The 18,397-nt window shown below is 38.8% G+C and overlaps 1 protein-coding gene across 3 annotated transcripts in view; it reads right to left on the bottom strand.

Moving 5' to 3' along the window:
• The window catches only part of TPK1 (thiamin pyrophosphokinase 1), a 303,110-nt gene that overhangs the window by 45,238 nt on the left and 239,475 nt on the right, over positions 1 to 18,397 (bottom strand). For all 3 annotated transcript variants that reach the window (XM_054059844.1, XM_054059842.1, XM_054059843.1), the window contains one exon: positions 16,565 to 16,676. In XM_054059844.1, the coding sequence (XP_053915819.1) occupies positions 16,565 to 16,676 (112 nt within the window). The remainder of the gene's footprint in view (positions 1 to 16,564; positions 16,677 to 18,397) is intronic.

Here is an 18,397-nt window from a genome sequence, read left to right as displayed (position 1 = left end):
GCCCATATTATCACCACGGTGCAGGCAGTACATTGCACTGGGGAGTGCTTTCTGAAGAAGGGCATATAATTCTAGTCCTCTGTCCAAGAAAGGACAATTTAAACTGCAATGATGAGTTCCTAATCTGGGCAGAGGTCAAAACAGCTTGGAAGAGCAGGGAGGCCAAAAGGAATAATATAACTGCTCTCTTAGGAGGAAACAGAGTTACAGACTCTAAGGGTCAAAAGAACACATAAGCAGCCACTGCTGTGTTCCAAGGCCGTATCTTATCAGGACACTGACACTGGAGCCCCAGGCAATAGTCCATAATGGGTATGTAGGAAAGAATTTTATAGACAAAGAACTATGGTATTTCCCTCAGCACAACCTTCCTCTAAGAACCTCCAGCTTCAGAATTTCTTGAGGTGGAAACTGTTGCTGTGTTTCTTCCTTAACTTGTCAAGATCGTTCTTTCTTAACTTGTCAAGTTTTCTTCTCAATCCATTTATATCCGTGGTCTGCACAACATCCTGTGGCAATAAGTTCCTCTGCCTTGCATGATGGAGTCTCGCTCAGCATTGCACAGCATGCTTTCTTGCAGGATTAAAGACTTGAATCAAATTATTCATATCCTTAAAATTCCCTCTAGTAACACTCAACCCAAGATAATTTCAGTTCTTGGGCAATGAGTTATCTCAAAGGTTACCTGAGTGAGTGCAGGTGCTCTCACATTGACAGTCAGTGGTTAAAAGGCTGGTAAAGCGGAGACCAAATATTATGTTTTTATTTTAAGTTTTTAGGAAACTGAATTTAATCCAATTTTCACACTTAGACAACCTCTTTACATTCAGGGATGGACACATACTAAATGACCAAGAGTTGACATATGTTCTAAGAGGCAGTATTTCCAAACATAATTTCATTTAGATACACTTTGGAAAAGTAACTATGTACAGTAATATAAAATAAATCTTAAAAATATACCACAAAAAATTAATTCCTTTATCCTAATTTATTTCTATTGAGATAAAAAAACAAACCCAAAACCCAGGATAATAGGATTCCTACCTTTGATTAACTTTACTTATAATCTCAGACCAAACAAATGCTCTGTGACTCAGTTTCCTCATTGAAGAGATTGGGAATGAAGCAGTTTCTCTCAACAGAACTGTTTTCCAGATAAGGTAATGCACTTGCTTATGGTAAAGCAGCTATGTAGATTGCTCATAGTAGGCACTATGTAAGTGCAATGAATTATTTCCTGCTGCTTGCCCGCTTCCTTCTGCATGAAGGAGGGAACATGTCATTCTTCTTTTTATTAGGAAATGCATCTGGGAGCTAAATACACTGGTGACTCTGACTGACTGATTTGGTATGTGTTTATGCAAGTAAGCAGCAAGAAACACTAAATCAAAGCATAAGCAAATCTCAGACTAAATATGCAGATGAAAGCCTAACATACACTAAAAATCATATGTTCCTGGAATTAGTATTCAATTGGTAAAGATCTCAATTTTATTTTCTGGTTTAATTTTCAAATAATTTCAGTACTAAAGCTTAACTGCAGACCGCACAGGGAAAAAATACTGACATGGTTATTTTCCCCAAATGTAGAAACCATCTGTTTTGAAGTTCTGTGTGGCTAAGTGAATTATAGGACACACAGACCAGCTAAGTACTTTAATACATACAGAACACCTTTTCTTCAGTGCAGGAGAAAACTGTCTTTAGCTGAGCTGTTTTGCATGGCACCTCCAATTTATCCCTTCTCAGTTCTCTCTGGCATCTGTATTGCTGCTGCTAGGGTAACAATCACATCAGGGTGCTCCACGAAGGTTAATGCAGACAATAGCCTGGCAGCATTTGATGTGTAAGCAAACAGGACTACCGTTTCCCTTGCATCTAAAAGGTCAACACACCAAAACCTAATTCACTTCTTTTCTACAAGCCCAAGGGCAGGCACATGACAGAAAGGCCAGCAAGTTCATTGTCAGTTCTACAATGCCACAGAAAAAATAACAGAGTTCAGCACTGCAGGTGAAGTGATGTAAAGAAACAGAGCAGGCAGCAGAGGCTGCTAATGGTCTAGAGCTTTTCCCGCTTATATTTTTCCTCAGCGAATAGAACAAATTATGTAGAATGAAGACTTAGCTTGTAATTTAATTAGTACAGGTTACTTTTTGCGTTTTATGGTACACAAAGAGCTGATATTAAACTCAAGCTGCTGCAATAAAAATCCCTTTAAAACACTCTAACTACCAAATGTTGTTACGGTGATTAATAATTAGCAAATGGCAGGTGACAAATCAAATATAATTACAGCATCATCCAGATTATAGAAACTCCTTATCCCACTCTGCTTTTCTGGGGCCTTTCTTGTTTGTCTCCCTGCTCCTATCAACTTCCAATTATCCAAACATACTTGTTCTGTCCCAATGATTGGTACAATGAGGGTGTAAAACATTCACTCCCATGGCTGTCAAATACTGCACTGTAAATATCTTCTGGACCTGAATGATCTACAACGCAGAAAAAATTCACAAAGGCTGACTTTAACTTGAAGACAGGATACTGGAAAGTCGAGAAGAAAGGCAGAAAATGCAAGAAGCAATAGAAGAATAGAGAGAAACAGTATCTCCATCTCTTCTTTTGAGCAGTGGGTCTTCCTCACCCAAACCATTGTTCCACACTGCTCAACTTCCCCACCTGCACCTCTCCTATTAACCCACCTTCCCAGTTGCACTTGTATTCAGGCCCTGAATGTCAGCTGGAAAAAGTTTGATGCTCAGCTTATTGATATCAATGGCAAAGTTCACCAAGTACTCAGGTGGTGGCTCTGGGGTTATCCCAGCCTACAATATCAGGCCCATATAGTCTTTAAAGTATTACAGTTTGAATTCACATCATCATTTTGTCTATAGGCTCCATCCTTGCTAAGGAAGAAAGTGTTTACAATGGTATATAATGATAAACATATAAAGCCATCATCAATCATTCATCAGTTACAATTACCATTTGCATCCATTTATCTAATCACAGCCTGCAGTAACTGCTGCACTTAAGCAGTTCAAAACCACTTTAAAGATGGAAATGTTGAGGATAACTGCTACATAATTACCTCCACATTTTGTAGCACTCTGCTAACTCATATTTCTGTCCCTTTTCAGGTTTAATGTATATTAAATAAAGAGGAATTATTATTTACATACACCCCCACTCACCTACACACTCACATGTACTGACTGTGACAGTGCAGGTGAGAAATGGCAGGGTAGTCTCATAAACTCTATTTAACGTGCAACTTCAGCTGTCTCAGACACTCAGTCTCCTAGTCTATCTCCACTGCTAGTTAAAATACATTGAATTTCACGTCTAACTATAAAAAAAGCCCAAAGATTGCTCTCTTTTTTCCCCTCCTCCTTCTCCTCTGCAAGATCACCTGCCAGAAAATTATTTTGTATCTGCCCTGGATGTCAGAATTCATTCTCGGACCTCCCTTCCCGTTTCTCTTTTTTTCAGCTCTGCTAATTTGAAGATGCCAAACAGTGGGACCTGAGCTAGTAACAGCTTAAAGGTCAGATAACTTCCGTTGTTCAGAAACTAGACAAAAGAGGACAGACAAGAGTTTATTCTGCAGCGACTACAGTAACTTAATTTGCTATATTGCATACGTAACGGATTCCTGAGAATGGAAGGAGTGATATTTGTGAGTTCTTTCAGCTTTTCTATCTTTTTTTTTTTTTTAAAAAGAAAATTATAATAATCCAGCTTTCTACTCCCAAATTAACGTTTGTCTGAAGAGGACTCTAAAGAGCTGGGGGATTAAATCCAACTTTCTCTGCAATTCCAATACTACAATTCCAAAAAGTGAAACATGCAAACACACACCGCCTACTTCACAGTTTTTCTCTACAGCACCTGCTTAGGCAACAACATAGGAGGACACCCTCCCCTTGTCCCCCACATTTAAACTGACTCTTAACAGAGAGCACCGCTGACATGTTGCCTCACTATACCAAATGTTCACAACATGATCCCAAATGAACTTCTTCCTTTCTGGTCTCTTCTCTCATTTTTCCACTTCTGTGTGTCTTTCTGTATCTGCATCTGCGTCTGTGCCAGTGTCTGCTGTAGCAGGTTATGTGCTTGCTAGGAAAGATAGCTGCAGTTGCAGCATTTCGAGAAACAGCTGTACTAAAAAAAAAAAAAAACAAACCAAACCAACAAAACCAAACAATGTAGGCTTCTAAGAGAAAGTTAATAACCGGTGTTGTTGATGAAGCGTGGCCTACAGACATTGCAGATTACGACTGAAGTGGATGAGTGCACAAACCACCCCCTATTTGGGTATCCTGGGTAGCAGAATCAACTTCCCCAGCAGCTGCAGCAGAGAGAGAAGGACCTGCAGCCCAGCACTTCAGCGAGAGCTCAGTCAGGCCCCAGGGCTCTTGAACTCTCATCCTCCAATTCTGCAGGCATTGGCTAAAAACTTCTAATACACTCTTTAGCCATGAACTTCAACTTGTGCTGTGACAAAAAAGAAGCAAACCAACAACAACAACAAAAAGAATCAACCGAAAACCCCATAGAATGTATGAAGTGCAGGCTGCACAACCTATTCTGTAGATGGCACTGTATGTTAAACAATAGTTTTCTTCTTTCCGCAGCACAATTTCTGAAGATAACGATCCCGATGCAGCCTCTAACACATACAGAGTATGCATTTATTTAAAAGCAGGAATATTTTCATGGTAATAACTATCAAATGTAACTCCAGAAGTCATCTCCCAATTGCAATTAATTATGGTTATCCCTGTGGTATGTGATTACCAGGCAGCACTGGGTGCACTGTACAGACCCAGCGCCGTAGACAGTCCCTTTCCTAAAGAGTTAACAAGACAAACAGTAGGAGAAGAGAGACAGTATACTAATGAGAGCTAATGATGTGTTCCAGCCCTACTGCTGGATCCCCAGTCTGGTGTGCTACCCGCTGAATCAGCAACCGGAGCTGTGCCATGATGACAATTAAGTTTTTATGGTTTTTTTGTTTGCGGTTTTTCATTTTTTTTTTGTTTAAGAGACTGCCTTGATTATCAGTAACTTCTGAAGAATTTGTTGAATACGGTATCAGAGGACGTAGACCACAAAATTGGCAGAGACATTCCAGAAACGCAGATACAAAACCAAGACTAAGAAACAGGCAAATCATTTAGCCAAGAAGTTAGAAAATGGCATAAACTGAAAAAAGTTAATTTCATGAGAGCGAGTAAAATTCTTCTGAGGTGATATCAGCTGGGACTCTAATTGTGGATGCATTAAAAGGAACATAAGCTAATCTAAAGAGTCACTGACAACAATGTTTGCTTGAGATATTTGGGATGTAAAGTTAGTTATCAGCAGGAGAGCTCCCAAAAAATCCAGGACAAGTCTTAAATGGTCCAGGGCTGCTCTAACACAAACACACAGGATAACAAAAGGCAGCAGCAAACAGGAAGTGACAGGCATTAGCTCTAAAGAACCAACCAAACTTCCCACTGTATATTGCAAATGAGCAATATAAATCTCTACATAAGCTCACAACAGAAAGCTGCCTTTCAGAGTATTGCCAGCATTTGTTGATTTGCACTTGCCAAAAAAACAGTTTGCCAGGCTTTTGGAATGTTAAAAGGTAAACACGGCAACCCTTCATATTTTAAAACAAGAAAAGGAACAATACTTAATTATTCTAGTACAACTAAGATTTATGTTAATGTTCGTATTTCATACATTTCAGCCCATAACACAATGTAGAAAAATTTCCCTGTTCCCTAGTGAGTGCCTTGCATTGGCTGCATCCAAGGTTTTAATGTGAATTGAAAACGTTGCTTTACATACAGCAGACAAAGCCACAGAAGTGTGGCAAATTTTTAGTACTGTAAAAAAAAAATAAAATAATTCAAATCCACTGTGGTTGAATTATTCTATTCAGAGTGTTTTGTATTCTTACAACTGTACAGACATATACCATATTCCAATGCTCTTGGCTATTTTAATGAAAACTTTATGATTGTATAAAAATTCTGGTATGTATCCAAAAACATTTTTTCCAGAACACTCACATGAAAAATTTGCTTGAAGCATGGACCTGACAGCTGTATTAATAGGGTACCACATCTGTTGAACTGCAGGTAAAGAAGCCAGATGTGAGAAATATTTGAAAGTCATTTGCCTTACAATGTGTTCATACTTCGCCCAGACATTCAACAATAAAATCAGAAGGAACACATGTAAATTACTACAGCCAACCAGCAACACATGAAAAAAAGTGCAGAGCTAGAAAAGGGAGCTTTATAGCATTGGGGAGTGAGAAGAGATATCTGAATAGGAACTGGCACTGACGGCTAACCCTGGAGACTGAGATTAAAGTCGCTACCACCGTATTTTACATACAGAAAAGCCATTTCAGGCATTTTTGAAGGTTATATCTCCCACTGCAGAGTTTAACTTGTAGTAAGTACTTCTGCACATGTTTAAATTTAGCTACTGAATGATCTTTTTATATTCCACCGAACTAGTCACATGTACGAAAATACATGGATATCTAAAACTTTTGATGAGTTACTTTAGAGGCTTAAGTTTAAGTTACCTTAGAGTTCAGTGAAGGAAGGGAAAGAGGCACCTCCAGATTAACATACAAATATTAAAGTCAGTGCACAATTCTCCTATTAATTCCACAAACTCAGTATTAAGCTCCAGAGTTTTTATAAACCATGAATTCTTCAACACCTATTGAATATACAGACTACAGGATGGCAATTGTGTTTACAAGGGTTTTACAATGATTACTTGGGGATAAATTTGGAAGAGTTACTTTATTTGTGTGTACCAAAGCTATTTATAAATTGTGTAGGTCGACTGAAGCTCACCTTGTTAAAATATCCTAAATCATGAATTATGTCCATGTGGAAAACATCTGACCCAGCTTATATGTGACACAGATAGCCTTTTTAAAATTAAAGCTATTCTGTCCATTACAGAACAAAAGAATGAAATATATGGGAAGAGAGCAAGGAATAACTAATTATTCTTTGAGTTGGAGAGAGGATTGTTTAAATTTATTAGGATGAAAACTAAAATTTGACATGTTAAATGAATGGAAAACTGACCATGCTTCAGCTTCAACTGACTAGACCTCACAGAATGTCTACAATATTATTAAATGATGATTGGAAATATAAGACCTGTTAAAAAACCAGAATGTTAATGTTTAAGCTATCATCATCCAATTTCAAAACAGACCAAAGAAATACGCTCAAGAATACTGAGTCATTCACACCACAGATATTAATTCTACATTGAGCTTTTAAAAGTATATCCAGATTCACGGCACCAAAGCTCTCTGTAGCTGTGTTTTGCCTTTTTTCTTTTTTTACTGTATCAATGCTTTATAAAATGGAAAAAAACAACCCTGATATTTCTCTCTGTAACTTGCTTTTCTCCCAGTTTGTTTTTATAAGTAAACCAAACCTTATCTTTTTCTCCAACTGCTCTGCTTTAAATCAAGAAGCAAGCTCCTGATGAGTGTTCACGCAGCTGATTAGAAAATTGTCTTATAACCAGCATCATTAAGTAGCATGCCAATCAGTGGCGATGCAGTGGTACTGCTGGCGCCTCTGTAAATTAGAGTTATGCCCTACGCTTGGGAAACCTAAACGTGCAATTCTGAGATTTCTTATTGGCAATTAGATTATAAGTGTTGTGTTCCAATGCTTAACAGCATGAGAATATATTTATCACATACTGTATCCGCTGCACACAGAAAGGAAAAAAAATTCTAATTGAAGCAGACTTTCGGAAGAAACCCCCAACACCGAAAGCTTATAAAAGAGGGACTTTTTTTAGGTTTTTCAGGAGTAATGCCATAAGAAAACTACATGGATTGCAACATCTCTTCCACTCCGATTTATTGGATTTACTATTTTTTTTAATGACATGTATCACCATGCACTTAAAATATACTAAAAATAGTTGGACTTGTTTGAAAGGTTTCATTAGTTTTATCAATATTATCTTCTTAAATACAAGGAAAAGCTTCAAAATCTAGATAGCACAGGAAACTTGGGTACCACCTACTAAAGTAGACTTGCAGTCATACAATGTGCCATGCTATATAGTTACCTGTTAATAGCACATGGACCCACATTCACCTGGATATAATGCACATGGAAGATGACTCTTACAAAATGATAAAGCTGCAAAGTCATGGAATGACAGAATTAAAGTTTGCTGGTGAAATTTTAATTGAAGTTCTTTAGCTTTCATCCTTTAATTATACAGCCATATTAACCAAGCAGGCCAGACTCTGTTAACAGCATTCTCTTAACTGACACACTTTGAGCCCTGATTCATCATAGGTCTTTATGCCTTATTTACTGCATAGATTTAAACTGTATTGAACACATGCATATTAAATTCCTCAGGGGCTTCTGTATGTTGCTCATTACAACAGAATTGATAATGCCATTGCACCTGCTAAACTGTTCCAGAACAAAGGCACAGACACATTAACGTCAGAAGTGTGTATCTTAAAGATGATACCTGCACTATAGAGGACCAAGGTAGGGCTCTCAGGAATGTCAGCGTGCTGACAGCTTAGCTGCAGTGCTAAGAGAAATTTATGGCCAACTTGCAAGTAGCTAAAGTACTTGCATAGAGGAAAAACTCCAGACGATCAACTGCCTGAACCACAAGAAAATCCCACATTTCAGCAGCCCTTCACCTCATTCCCCACAAGTGCCTCAGTTTCTGCAGTGGGAGAGGCTGATGTTGTACACATATGCAACTTTGACTACAGCTCCAGGTTCGCTCCCAGAGAATACACCTGGGACATTGAATGATGCTGGTGTTCTGAATCTAAAGCCAAAATTACATAACAAAATAATAGCTGATTTTATGTCTCTGTTTCTGTTTTTCCCTGATTCCAGAGTCTTGAATTGGTAGCCATAACAGTGCAAGCAAAGACTTATCCTTCTTGTTGTCAAATGAAATGTCTAATGCCATCTTTTGCTGTTGGATCAATACCCAGGCAGAACCTGTGGACAGGCCTGCGTCACTTGAGCTGACCAGTTTACTGATAGTAAAAGTATGTTGTTATGCCCAGGCGGTAGTGGAAAATGAGGGAGATTGCGAACAGCAGAGAAACAACAAGACTGAAAAATTTTGGTCTCAGTTCAGTGCTTCAAAAGGAAAGATGTCAACTGTCTACCTAAAACACCTCTGTTCTCATTTTCTCAATCTTTGTACTCCTATCTTCCCAGATTTTGATATTATCTGCCCTTTTTTCTCTCCAAAACATGTTTCTAATTCCAAATGAGATCTCCTCACATTCCAGTTTTGCCACTCTACATCCTTTTTCTCCCCTTTTCCTGCTGTTGCCCTGACTCCACCATATGTATTCACTGCTCAAAAGAAGCCACAACTGTTTCTACAGCAAGGTATGTACTCAGCTATCAGAAATCTGTATTTTCCAACTCACCTGAAAACAACAGATTTTCTTAGTGGTCTGTAATTGGTACATACATACATCTAAAATTAATAATTTCAGAGTACACGCACTGCAGTCAATTATGGTTTATTAATTACACACCAGGATGCCATAAAGAACTTACAGCCAAAACACAACAACAAAAGCCAGTGATGACATCCACCCTCTCCAGAACTTCATGTAACAGCAATCAAAAATCCACCTCTTCTTTTCCACAAACATCTAGAGGCAGAAACTGGAAGAGAGGAGGGACCCCTCAGGAACAATGTGCAAAATGTTTACAAAGGGAGCAGTGAGCGAAGAATTGAGACACAGTAGAGGGAGTAGCCAGAATTGTTTGCCATTAAGGTACAGGAATAGATCACTGCAGAGGAAATAATTTCCCTCAGTGTCATGTTTTTGGGGAAAAGAGATCAATCAAATAGACCAGTATGTACTAAAATATAAACAGCAAAAAAGGTCTGTAAACAAATAGGAAAGTGGGAGTCAATTCTTAATGGTAACACCTACCAACATGAATAACTGCTCAAAAATCTGAATAGCACATTTGTTCATTAACTGAGTCATTTTTTAACTCTGGGAGACTCTAGCCAGACATGATTGATTTGTCCCCCTACTGGTCCTTGCCCTTTTGTGGTTCTGCAAAGACATTGGGAACCTGCAATAACTCACCACATGCCTCAAAGAGCTTTCTTGTTTTTTGAAATCTCTTGGCAGTGTGACATTTAAATTTATTATGGCTGATGTGGGGCATTTAAATATGAAAACAATTAAAGTATATTTGCAAGGGATATGACAAACAAGCATTTGTACTCTGGCCAATTTTTCACTGACTTTCATTCAAGTACACCATTATGTTTCAGCTTTGCCTCTGCAACTGTCTAAATGAGATGATTTCCCAGTATCCATATGGGCAGGTTGACTGATGAGAATGCCTTTAGGGCTAAATGTCTTTAGTATAAACTCAAAGGTTTCTTTTTTGGACAAATTCTGCCCCCCACACTCACTAATGAAAATTCAGAGCCACAGCTGAAATCCACAGAATTACTTTGGACACCTACCAATCTAAACAGCAGCTCTGGGGCTGTGAGCAGATCACACTCTTCTCCAGAAAGGTGCTTAGTCTCTATCACACCTATCCTTCAGTCGCAGCAAGTTGCTTTTGATTTTCAAATGGCTTCAGTATTCTCACCAACCTACTGCCACCAGAGAGATGAGGATTATCTGCACCAAAGATGGGATGAAGCAGAGCGCTTATTTCCTCATACCTTCATATCACATTTCCATCAGCAGAAGGAAAGACTGAAGTAACAGAGGAAATACTAGGGAAACGAAAGCATTCTGCTCTCTTGACAAGCCTCTCACCTCTATATTAATAATGAAATCAGTTTCCATAGTTGCAGTGTGCCATGACAATATAGCTAGACATAAATAGGTGTCTCCAAGTTTACTTCAGCATGGTCTTACTTAGGCTCTGTAGAGCTACATGCTCTGTGGACAGCTGAGCTGGAGCAGTTCTTTTTATTCTACCCCTTCCCAGCAATTGCTGCCTAACCCTGCTGCATGGAAGGATCATATATGCAGCATGTCCTGTTAAAAACGGCCACCCAGCTGAGCTAAACTTACTGCTAGAAGTGGTTTGAGCTAGTTCAGAACTATGGTACTCTCAACGAATTTTTCCTTGAGTGGAGCCTTACAGCAGCAATGCTGCCCCAACAGTGTGATCTGGAACAGCCTATCTATTTATCGCATTAAAGCAGCCTTTCCAAACCAAATGTCAGGACCCTGCTATAAAAGACATGGAGCCTCCCACCAATTCCAACGATTTGTTGAAATCTGTTGAAATGAACTGAAAGTGTGACCTCAAATCCCCATCTCAAGACCCTTCACAAAGTGTAACTGGGTTTTCAAGCTGCGGCTCAGGAAAAAATGCAAATACAGCTTTAGGGGCACAGCACAACCGAGGTCTGTGTTCATCAGTCCTTTAATGTATACCAAATGTCTTTTTGTTTCAAAATTATTTCACGCAATGCTAAGCAATGCCCTCTTTGTTGCTTTTGCCGACTTGCAGTAAACCAGTGTGAAGCCAGGCTGCCACCATCAGAACAGCTGCTTTATTGGAAAAGTATTTCAGCAGGCCTTGCCTTGTAATAAATTATGTGACCCTGGATGGCAGGCAGTAACTCTCCTGCAGGCAAATAGCTCACAAAAGATTAAAATCACGCAAAGCTTTGGGAGCAGCAGCATCATTTCTGTCACCCTGCCCTCCCCAGGGTCTTACAGCTGTAATCAATAAGGGAAAAAATACATCATTGAAGCTCTGAAGATCAAACCCAGTTGGTGGACTGGTAGTCTTCTACCAGTGAAGAATGTGAGAAGAAAGGAGGGAAGGAGACAAAAGCAGAGGAGAAGGAAATCTAGTCATGAAGATTTTTACTCTGCCAGTGAAAACAGAGCTACTCCTGGGAATGCCACTTAGTTTGCCTCAATCAGAATGAACTGGGGCAGGAAAATGTGCCATATAAACAATTCCAGTTATAAAACATGTTATAGAGTGTTTATACAAACAGCTTTGCTAGCACACAAATACTTGTCCTTTGTCCTAATTCACAGCCTTTTCCACAACAGTCTCTCACCCTGTGACTTTTTAAGGTGTGAGGTACTAATTTTCTTTTGCCTTTTCGACTTTGCATTTTTCTAAGATATAAAACTCCATTGCTTTTGCAGTCTTTTTGTTCCATTCACAAGGAAACATCAACAAAACCCAGAAAACTGTGAAAAAAAAGCAGTGTAAACATTTCAATTTTACTAACAATGTAAACGGCATCCAAACCTTTTTGGATCCTGTTTATCTGCCTTTGAAGTTAGTAGTCAGTGGATGCTCTGTTGATACAGTTAGAGAAAAGTCTTGCACTCATTGTTATTGCTATTTCATTTTGAAGTGAAATGATAGTGGCACTCTTTTGAATGGTAGTAATTTACAGCAATTTAACATCCTGCCTAAAAAAATAACTTTGCATGAAAATTATCTGGGAAGCACAATCACGTACATAGACATACATGCTGGTATTTTCAGTACAGGTATGACATATAGCACATAGGTATGAAGAGTAAATTAGTTGGCAAGACTATTTTCCACAATAATTTTCCAGAAAAAGAACCATCACCTAGAAAAGCCTACCATTACTGTCCAACCTCTTCTATGATGAACAGTGCAACTGATTTCTGCTTTCATTCTTATTCAACTTCCATGAAAGCACCACTGAGGACCTAATGAAGAATGCTGGGTAATTCTGGTGTTATTGGATTTTTTGTTATTTATTTATTAGACATGGAGGCTGTTATCAGCAAGCAGCCAGGTGAGTCAAATCAGATAAAGCATTATCTGATTCCTGTGCTGTAAATCAGATTTTAATAGAGAAAATATCTGTATCCCTTTGGGAGTGGAAAGAATATGTTTATAATGTGTTCTGAATGTGTGCTGCACAATAGCAAGTATGGATAAAAAATACTTTCTCTAATCAATTTTCCACTTTCTTCTCCAAGTTCTTTCACCTAGAAGATGAGAACTAAAATAAATGAAAGATCTTTTTGTGCCAAGTGCTTGCAAATAACTAAGATAAGATAACCGTGCATAAAAGCATGCATACATGTTGCATCTTCACATAGATACACAAAAAAATACTGAATTCTGCTATATTAAAAATATAATCAAGACAACTTTGTTTCTCTGCTGGCAGAATTGTTTCCAGACTTTGGGTACATCTGATTCAGCCACTGGAACGACACCTTTGGTAGCCTATTGGTCTCCTATGCTGGAGAACAAGTCTTACGAGGAGCAGCTGAGAGAGCTGGGGTTGTTTAGCCTGGAGGAGGCTGAGGGGAGTCCTTATTGCTCTCTACAACTACCTGAAAGGAGGTTGTGGAGAGGAGGGAGCTGGCCTCTTCTCCCAAGTGACTGAGGACAGGATAAGAGGGAATGGCCTCAAGTTCTGCCAGGGGAGGTTCAGGCTGGACATCAGGGAAAAAAATGTCATGGAAAGGGTCATTGGGCACTGGAACAGGCTGCCCAGGGAGGTGGCTAAATCACCTTCCCTGGAGGTGTTTAAGGACGGGTGGATGAGGTGCTGAGGGGCATGGTTTAGAGACTTATAGGAATGGTTGGACTCGATGATCCAGTGGGTCCTTTCCAACCTAGTGATTCTATGATTCTATTCTCAACCCCAACAAAGCTTCTGTCTTAGGTATTTATGCTTGTCTTTTTCTATTCAGAAGTTTCTTGACAGGACCCGCAAATTAGACACAGATAACGTTTGACTCCTCCTTGAAGGTTTTACAAATTTTAATCAGCAGAGTAATCTAGGTTGCTTAGACAGACATCAGTGTTAAGCATTAAAAACTTCATGCAAAGCCACCTTTTTCCTGTAATGCAGTGTCTTTTGAATTTTGAGTTGCTGGAAATTGTTTGCAAAATGAGGGCTCCTCTCTCACCTAACACACCATTTTTTACTGTTCAAACAGAACCTAAATTCTGGAATTAGTTTATTGCCGAGACACTTAAAACAAATATTTTTAGGACTCAAACACTACTTTTTAAAAGCAAATTTGTTAGGTCATATTCAGTTAATTCCATAACAAACTGGAGAAGCAGGCCTTCGTGCCATGTTTGGCTTAAAAGCTATGTTACTTCAGTATCTTAAAAGTTATGTTACTTCAGTATCTTCTCATTCCCTTTTCTTCCCAGATGAGCCTTTCTCTCTCAATCACAATTTACAGGAGGACTAACATTTTTAAATGTAACTGCAAAACTACAAGCAGCACAGAAGTCATGAACACAGTGAAAGCTAATTTGAAACTTGAATGTACGGCTTATTAATTAGTGAAAAAAATCCAACCAAGTCACAACTAACCGCATGCTGGATTTGAGATATTGGTTTCCCTTTTGGGGTGATGTAACTACATTTATCAGTATCTTAACAATTACCTGATTAAAAATCTGTATTTGCATGAGTAAAGGTTATCTCTAGTCACTTGGGCACAAGTATTTCAGATTGTGCTGACCTTGGTGTCTCAGATAGATTAAACAACTTCAAGGAACACTAGATCATTTTTGCTTGTATATATCTGTAATGATAATGCAAAGATATAAATGAAGGAACTATGACCTGTGAGAAACACGAACAATGAGACTGAAGGTGTAGCCTTTAAGGGGGTGCAATGATCACAAAAAAACCCACTGCAAAGGTCTGAGGTTTCCGCTTGGAAACAGATAGCAACAAGGCCTGGGAGAAGCAGATATGCCATGTAAATATAAAACAAGTAAGAAACTGTCACTTAAATACATTGTTATCCCCCAGGAAAAAAAAGAAAAAAAAGACCTAATTAAGCATAATAAAAATCTCTGTAGGTCATCATCTAGCTATTCCTCAAGTAACCTGAAGCAGTATTACAGCAGTAGAACTATAAACTTAAAAAAACCCCCAGTATCTCAGCCCAATCCTAGATACAAACTTACTATGTGTTACCACTGCACTTCCCACTGCCTTCTCCTGCTGGAACAGGTAGAGGAGTAACCCCTTTCTCTTTAGCTTCTAGCAGATCAGGCAATCAGAATTTGGAAGTAAGTGTCATGTAATTTGTGGGAGTGGACAGACCATGTTTAAAACCACCACCTTTCTAATAAGCACCTCGTATCACTAAACTAAAGGAAAATTCTGATGCAGCAGAAAAATAACTTGTCTTTTAAACTAATAATCAAGAAAGAACTGTAACCTTACAGCATCTACCACATTTTGATTTGATACCACGTGCAAAATGACACAGGCTTCAGAGATTCTCTCTTCATTAACGTGAGGCTTGTTTGAGCTTCTTTCACTTCATGCTGGAGGGCAAAACATTGATGGAGAAATGAGGGACCCCTCAGTACAATGGGACACAGAATTCATTGCACAACAGGAGATGGGCAGATGAAGATGCAGTTCCTTACTTGTCAACTGTACTTATCCATACAAATGAAAATATTTAACTCTTTCAGATTAAGAGAATGTCCCCTATACAATACATACAGCTCTTACAATACAGTTTAAAAGGATGAAAGCATTACTAGCCAGACAGCAATTTTCCTGGCAAGCCTCTCATGTCTTGAACTCAATGCCATATTTATATTTTTTACCATTAGTGAGCTACTGACTGCCACCTCCTTAACTGCACATGCTCAAACTCTCAGTGGAACAAGACACTCTCTAGACTAGCATGTGTGCCACTGGCTGGCACAGTGCATCAATCTCAGATTAATTACTAATCAACGAGGGCACTGCACTGTAAACTGTGAGAACCATGTGCCCCTTTCCATATGGGATGGCTCTAAAGTCTTGGCCATGTAAATCAGACTGCAAGACACGAGGCTTTCAATTACTGCTTTGCCTCCCTGAAGTTTTAATGAATCTTAATCTAAAATATCCCATTATTTTCCTGAATAAACACATTCTGAAGGACTCAGCGTGGGAGGAAGGAGGATGAAGATTGTTTCAAATTTTTTTGGTCAAGAAACCTCCATTCTCTACAGATGAATGTCTCTGTTCTAGATCAAATGCACCTTTTACCACTTTAAAATAAGAAAAAGATCTGTTCATTCAGAGTTGACAAACAGACAATATACGTGAAGCACTTCAGGGAAAGCGAGGTAGCTTTAATAATCTGTATCACATTATTATTTGTCTGTTGTAACTTTATGGCTTATAACCAGGAGTTTAGGCACTGGCAGCTTCCCCTCCCTGGAGGGCAATGTATCAAGATGGAAATGCATCATGACCTCAATAAATGTTCTATTTAAACAGCACAATGACCCCCAAATGGAAAACACATTTCTGCCTGCAATATCTCAGGTTTAAATATATTTCTCCTTCTTGTTTTAAAAATTCATTTCTAGGAAAAAATGGCCTGGCGGAGATTCAATTCCATGTTCAACCTTCAGACACATAAGGCTCTTCAGCACTGGTGAGGCTAAAGTAAATGTGCCTCTAGGATACATCAAACCCACTGTCCCAAAGGTATCTGACTTACCCAGGTTCCACTTGAGGCCTGTCGTGGTCACGCTCTCACAGGAGTTCCCAATGGGGATGAGGCCACACCAGTCACCTTCCAGTCCTGTGTCCACATGCAGCTTATGCTTACCCTGTAAGACACAAGGGCCTCTGGAATCAGTGCTCATCAGAGACCCAAACAGCATTTGCCAACAGACCTTGCAAGTAAACCAGAAAATACTTAGATGGATATGGGTCCAGAATGTCCCCCAAAGCCTCAGAAATATTTAGCATTCATGTCGCTGATGTTTATAGAAGGAGGAGAGACATGTGCTTGCATTCTAGACCTCAGGGATTTCAAAAAGTTTGTTTCTGGGCTTTTCTAAGTAGAATCTGGCTTTTTTTTTTTTTTTTTCCCCTGTCATTTTTTGAAGAGTATCTATCTGTCAAAGCTAAGCTTTTTATTCCTGTGAAATGAAGGCATCCTGACCCATTCATTCATTTTTTAACTCATCAAAGCAGCTGTGTTTCACTTCCTAACAATGCTAGTGAAAGCATCACTGAAACTCCTTCACTATTTTGACACCATCTGTAAAATTTCATGTACTTCTCCAGGCATGTACTCTTCCTAGAAGGGAGAATATGTGCAGAAACTTAACAAAGTGCTAGAGAAGTTAACCTAAATATTTAAAGAGATATGTCTGAACAAAGAAAGAACAACAAAGTGAAAAGAACCCCACAATTTTTGTACATCTAAGATAAATTTATCTTGTAACTATCAAGTTCATAGGATGCAGGAGAAGCAACAGCTATTTATGGTGATGGATTTGTGACCAAGATCTTAATTAGTACTTACAGACCCTGTGTGAACATCTTGCCAGGTGCTAGTATATGAATAGTTGCAAGGAAGAGTAGATAGTGGAAATCTTTTGCATAATAATAATAATAATAATAAGTTGAATGCTTGAGTTCTGGCACAATTTGTGTTCTAAGAAACTAAGAAAGTGCTTATGAAAACTAATAGGTTGGTGCAAAAATAATTGCCACTTCTGTCACTGTAAAATGCGATGCTTATTTTTGATTAAACTTTTATTTAACTGTGTTCATGTAGTACATCATCTTAAAGCATGCAGTTTGCTCTTCTTATTTATGATAATGCCTTTGGTTTCACTGTTTATTCTTTTTTTACATTACACTGTCACATTAAAGACAGAAAAAAGCAAATTCAAGTGATTTTGTTGTAAGGGTTCAAAAGGGGACCTAGAGTAGTGGGAACTGCTATCAATTTCAACCAAGCATTTGGCCAGGGGACTGTCAACCAATGTACAGCTCAACATTGGTTCCAAAAATTTCCTAACGTAAAGAGCCCTGAAGATGAGGAGGATTGCAGATGTCCTTCTGCTATAGGTGACAACCAATCAAGGGCCAGTATGGAAGTGGATGCAGGTAAAACAACTGAAGAAGTTGCAGAAGAACTAAACATTGGACATTCAATGGTTGTTCAACATTTGCACTAAACTGGAAAAATCAAAAAAGCTCAAAAAAGGGTGCTGCATAAAATGAATGAAAATACAAAAACCCGCTGCTATGAAGTCTGCTCTGCACTTCTTTTGCGCAACAATAATCAATTCATTTCTTGATCGCCCTGTGACATCTGATGAAAAATGGATTCTACATGACAACTGACAACATTCTGCACAGTGGCTGGACTGAGGTGAAGCACTAAAACACTTCTTCAAATAGAAGCTGCATCAAAAGAAGGTCAGCAAGTGGAATCATCCAGTACAACCTCTTGAATCTTGGTGAAACCATCACAGCAGAGAATTGCCAGGAAACAGCAGTGTTTATTGCCAGGAAACAGACAAAATGTACC

Source organism: Cuculus canorus, chromosome 2, assembly GCF_017976375.1.
Source record: "Cuculus canorus isolate bCucCan1 chromosome 2, bCucCan1.pri, whole genome shotgun sequence".
NCBI lineage: Eukaryota > Metazoa > Chordata > Aves > Cuculiformes > Cuculidae > Cuculus > Cuculus canorus.
The sequence above is the reverse complement of the archived record's forward strand: the minus strand, read 5'-3'. Positions and strand labels throughout refer to the sequence as shown.